Source organism: Petaurus breviceps, unplaced genomic scaffold (assembly GCF_028583685.1).
Source record: "Petaurus breviceps papuanus isolate PSGF00001 unplaced genomic scaffold, PetGlider_PUasm1.0 187, whole genome shotgun sequence".
In the NCBI taxonomy this organism is placed as follows: Eukaryota; Metazoa; Chordata; class Mammalia; order Diprotodontia; family Petauridae; genus Petaurus; species Petaurus breviceps.
In genome coordinates, this window is record NW_027185799.1 from 23169064 (window position 1) to 23175063 (window position 6000).

Sequence of the window (6000 nt, forward strand, 5' to 3'; positions counted from 1 at the left end):
AGAGGGACTCCAGATCAGCAGCAGCTGTGGCCGTTTCCAGAATTATCAACACATAGACGCTAAGGACAAAGTGAAAGATCAGTGCAGTCTGGACTTTGTGATCCAGTAAGTGGGAGTGTGTGGCCTGTGCCCCTGGGGCGAGAAGCCCCTGAGACACCAGCACAGCCAGCCAGCTTCAGGAGGCAGCTTCAGCTCCTGGCCTTCAGAGTGTAGGACCAAGCACCAGTCTGAGGGGTATTCACTCTTGCTTTAACCTGTTGGATCTGGATTGCAATCTAGGGTGGAGGTCCTGGGGCATGTGTCCAGCCTGCCAGAGCATGTGGAGGCCTCAGAGAGGGCACCCATCTGATACCTCCAGCAGCTGAGAAAACCCCAGCGTTTGGGACGAAAGCTCCCCTGTCTGGTGGCAGAGACCTACTGTGGCAAAAAGCCCAGGGGTCAAGTGACTGAGGGGTGACATGACCAGGAAAAGGAAACAAAGCAGACAGAAGATTCCAACATTAATCTCCTATTTGGGGGACAAAAAGGATGAAAGCATGGAACAAGAGGAAGTCAGAACTCCTTCACCAAAAGCTTCAAAGGAAAATACGAGCTGGTTACAGGCCATAGAGGACCTTAAGAAGCACATAAGAGAGGTGGAGGAAATGAGAACAATGCCAGAAAATTACGAAATGAGAGTCTCAGCCTGACTGAGGAAAATAACACCTTAAAAAATAGACTAACTCAAATGGCAAAAGAGGCTCAAAAAGACAATGAGGAGAAGAATGCCTTAAAAAGCCAAATTTGCCAGAGGGAAAAAGAATCTCAAAAGCTCAAAGAGGAGAATCATTCCTTCAGAATTAGATTGGAGCAAATGGAAGCTAATGACTTAATGAGAAATCAAGATGCTGTTAAACAGATACAAACAAATGAAAGAATAGAAGGCAATGTGAAATATCTCATGGGAAAAACCACTGACCTGGAAAATAGATACAGGAGAGATAATTTAAAAATTATTGGGCTACCTGAAAGCCATGATCAAAGTAAGAACCTAGAAATCATCCTTCAGGAAGTTCTCAAAGAAAACTGCCCTGATGTTTTAGAACCAGAGGGCAAAATAGAGGTTGAAAGAATCCACCAATCACCTCCTGAAAAAGATCCCAAAAAGAAAACTCCTGTGGTGGCCAGGTAGCACAGCGAGTAAGTGCACCAGCCCCAGTGTCGGGATGACCTAGGTATCGAATCTGGGCTCAGACACTTAGCACCCACCCAGAAACACCTGGCCACGTAACCTTGAGCAAGTTACTTAATCACAGTTGCTTAGGGGCGGTCAGGTAGCACAGCGAGTAAGAGCACCAGCTCCAGTGTGGGGATGACCTGGGGATCAAATCCGGGCTCAGATATTTAGCACCACACCCAGAAATAACTGGCCGTGTAACCTTGAGCAAGTTACTTAACCCCAATTACTTTAAGAAAAGAAAAAGGAAACTCCTAGGAATATTATAGCCAGGTTCCGGAATTCCCAGATTAAGGAGAGAATATTACAAGCAGCCAGGAAGAAACAATTTGAATATTGTGGAAACACAATCAGGATAACACAGGATCTGGAAGCTTCTACACTGAGGGATCGAAGGGCTTGGAATATGATATTCTGGAGGGCATAGGAGCTGGGATTAAAACCAAGAGTCACCTACCCAGCAAAACTGAGTATCATGTTTCAGGGGAAAATATGGTCATTCAGTGGAATAGAGGACTTTCAAGCATTCTTGATGAAAAAAACCAGAGTTGAATAGAAAATTTCACATTCAGATACAAGAAGCAAGAGAAGCTTGAGAAGGTAAACAGGGAAAAGAAATCATAAGTAACTTATCAAAGTTGAACTATTAACATTCCTACATGGAAAAACAATAATTATAACTGATGAAACTTTTGTCAGTATGAAAATAGTTGAAGGAAATAGAAATATATATATATTTCTGGAGAGCAATCTGGAATTGGCTATAAAGGGCTATAAATATTTTCATACCCTTTGATCCAGCAATACCACTCCTAGGGTTATATCCCAAAGAGATCATAGAAATGGGAGAAAGACCCATATGTACAAAAATGTTTATAGCAGCTCTTTTTGTGGTAGCAAAGAATTGGAAATTAAGGGGGTGCCCATCAATTGGGGAATGGCTGAACAAGTTGTGGTATATGCATGTTATGGAATACTATTGTGCTATAAGAAATGAGGAGCAGACGGTCTTCATATTTACCTGGAGAGGCTTAAAAGAACTGATGTTGAGTGAGAAGAGTAGAACCAGGAGAAATGTATACACAATTACAGATAAAACGTATGTGCGATGACCAACTTTGATAGACTGGACTCTTCTCAGCAATGCAGTGGTATAAATCAATCCCAAAAGACTCATGATGGAGAGAAATATGTGCATCCAGAGAAAGAACTAGAAAGAACTAAGTTTATATCCAGGTGGAAGCAAAATACCTGATCTTTTTCCTTCTCTTATTTGGTTTTATGTACTCTTTACAATTTTTCATTCCAGCTGGTACAATCCGTCCTTATAACCTGACTAATGTATAATGTGAAAGTATTTACAGATTCTGTACTTGACTATAAGCCACCATGGGGGGGAGGGGGGAGGGAGGGGGACAAAATGTGAAATTCAAGGAATTGTGGAATTGAATCCTGTAAACTAAAAGGAAACAAACAAATTAATAAAAAAAAAAAGATTAAAAAAAAGAAAATAGTTGAAGGCAATAGAAATATATATATATGTCTATATATGAGGGTTTATGGGCATATGAATACATATGTGAATGCGTTTATATACGTTTACAGGTATACATAGATAGAGGGCACAGGAAATACACACTAAATAGGGTATCTCACCCTACAGGAGAGTAGAGGGGAAGGGGATCAGAGCGGGGATGATGGAAGGGAAGGTAGGCTGGGGAGGAGGGAAGTTGGAAGCATCCACTTTTGAAAAGGGATGGGATCAAAGTAGAGAATAGTTGACAAGTGGGAGGTGGGATAGGAGAGAGGGAAATATAGTCAGTCTTTTACAATATATCTACTAAGTTACTGTTTTGCGTTAGCTACACATGTACAACCTATACTGAACTGCCTATCTTCCCAGTAAGGGTGAGTGACAAAGGAGGAAGGGAATGAATCTTTAATTCAAAGTTTTAAAATCAAATGTTTAAATGTGTGTGTGTGTGTGTGTGTGTGTGTGTGTGTGTGTGTGTGTGTGTGTGTGTATATATATATATACTATTATTAATGCTATTTTACATGCAATTGGGAAAAAAGATATATGGGCACTGGGGCATAGAGATCCACCATGCCCTACTAGAAAAGTAGAAAGGGGTATGGGAGAAAATATGGGAGAGAGCAGATTGGAGGACGGGATATCCTGTGGGACTGCTATTTTGAGGCGGTGGGTAGTGGAAAAACAGGGAGGAAATTTGTAACTCAAAATCTGGCGGAAATAGTTAAAAAAAATGAAGGAAAAAAAAAGAAAAGTAGTGTGCTCAAAAACTCATCTGGGCCATTTAACCATGTGGATTTGTGATTGACAAAAGTCATCAGTTTCCTTGGTGTTTGATTTCCTTTGAAACAGAACAAAAACAGATGATTAGTTGGTCAGTGGACTCTTTTTGTTGTTATTGTCCCCACATTTCTAGTGTCATTATAAATCTGGCATTTGGACAAGCTGAGAATATTTGGTGATATTAAATTGTATAATCGTGTGGTCTTGAAAGAAAGGGAGATAAATTTTAAAAATTAAGATTCCTATGTGGAGAACTTGAAGACTTGGTATCATCAGTGCATCCATTAAATCAAGCCTTTCCTCAGCCTACTCATTAAATCAAGCCTACTCCTTCCTTCCCCTCTCAAATTTGTTAGGTAGTGCAAAAGGAACACAGTTTTCTTTGGCATGTAATCTGGTAGATGTGGGTCTTGTTTTTTATCATTTTTCAGTCATGCCCATTCCTCCGTGGCCCCCTTTGGGGTTTTCTTGGCGAAGATACTGAAATGGTTTGCCTTGTTCTTCTCCAGCTCATTTTACAGATAAGGAAACTGAGGCAAACAGGGTTAAGTGACTTGCCTAGGGTCATACAGCTAGTAAGAGTCTGAGCCTAGATTTGAACTCAGTAAAAGTAGTTTTCTTAACTCCAGGTTTGGCACACTATCCCATCTAGCTGCCTGGATATTGTTCTGCTTTATGCAAAAATCAGTGTAGTGAAAGGAACACTAGACAGTGAGGACCAATCTCTCTTTCCTTATCTCACTTCCTGGCTTCCTCCAGTTCTCAAGAAAAATCCCACCTTCTGCAGGAAGTGTTTCTCAACCTCTCTTAATTCTGTTGCCTTCCCTCTGCCAGACATTTCTAACTTCTTCTGTCTGTGCCTTATTTGTACGCAGTTGTTTACATGTATTCTCCCCATTAGATTGTGAGCTCTTTTAGGTCAAGGACTGCCTTTTGGCTTTCTTTGTATTCTTAGTACTCAGCAGTACAGGCCACATAGTAGGTACTTAATAAACTTGTTTATTATTTATTTATCAAGGTATTTATTATTTTATTAATATATCATTTTATTATTATATTATATTGATTAATATGATATTAACATAGTATTAAGGTATTTATTATTTATTAAGGTACTTAATAAACATTTATTGACATTCTGACTGACCACTAAACTCTGTTTGAACTTGAGCCAACCACAGTCTCCCTGAATTTACTCAACTATGTCAGTTGAGTAAATACAGTTGAGTCAGTATGGTATATAAGTTAGAACTTGGAGACATATGGAACTGGGTTCGTTTTCCATTGCCACCAAGTGCTATCTCTATAACATAGGACTAATCATTTAATTGATTAGTGATGTGATCTGAACATCAGTGTGTGTAAAGTGACAATAATAATACCTGTAGTACCTATTTCATAGGGATCATATGAGGTTCCAATGAAAATGTATAAATGTCTATACTTGTCATCTATCAGATGAGAGAATTGGATTAGATGAGTTCCAGAACCCTTTGTAGCTTTAGCATTTGATGATATCTAGGTGACTGATAGAGCACTGGGCCTGAAGTCAGGAAGACCTGAGTTCAAATTCAGCCTCAGGTACTTGCTAGCTGTGTGACCTTGGGAAAGTCATTCAACCTCTGTTTGCCTCAGTTTCTGCAACTATAAAATGGGGATAATAATAGCTCCTACCTGCCAGGGTTATTGTAAGAATCAATTGAAATAATATTTGTAAAGCTCCCAGTGCCTAGTACATAAAAGGTACTATATAAATGCTGATTCCTTTTTCCCCCTTATGACAACATTTGGTCTGAATTGTAACTCCAAGCTGTAAAATTCAACAATCATTTTGCTGGTCATTTTGTTAGATCCTGGGGATAAAAACATAAAAATGAAATTTCACAGTCCCTGTCCTCAAGAACCTTCTATTCCATGGGAGGAAATGAGTATATACAGATAAGTAGATGCCTGATATAGAAGGGGGTACTGGAGCTGAGCACAGGAGGGGGTCTTGTTTTTCCCAGCTTTGTCAAGGAATTTGTTACTTGGTCTTTAAAAAATCACATTTGTTTCAAGTTCTAGCCCAATGAGTTGTCCTTTTGAGGGAATGGAAGTAGTTCCTTTTCCTTGCTGTACCTTGCCCATGTCTGCACACTCTAAATTTACTTTAAGGAGGTAGGATTATAAAAATGCCTTTCAGTGACCATTTTGTATATTTATGATTATCTAAATAACCTCTCTCTCTTTTAGGAAAAATGTCACCAGTACTGGCCTGCAGAACGTTCAGCAAGGTATCAGTACTTTGTGGTAGATCCAATGGCTGAGTACAATATGCCACAGTATATCCTAAGGGAATTCAAGGTCACAGATGCCCGGGTAAGTTAGCAGGGTCTCATCTGGTTAGCTCTCCCCTTTTCTTCCCTTCCATTCTCATATTTTCTCTCTCTCTCTCTCTCTCTCTCTCTCTCTCTCTCTCTCTCTCTCT

The 6000-nt window shown here is 39.8% G+C and overlaps 1 protein-coding gene across 15 annotated transcripts in view; it reads left to right on the plus strand.

Annotated features, from left to right (window-relative positions):
* PTPRD (protein tyrosine phosphatase receptor type D) overlaps window positions 1-6000 on the plus strand; it is a 2782277-nt gene that overhangs the window by 2759424 nt on the left and 16853 nt on the right. For all 15 annotated transcript variants that reach the window (XM_069090737.1, XM_069090735.1, XM_069090734.1 and 12 more), the window contains one exon: window positions 5766-5891. In XM_069090737.1, the coding sequence (XP_068946838.1) occupies window positions 5766-5891 (126 nt within the window). The remainder of the gene's footprint in view (window positions 1-5765; window positions 5892-6000) is intronic.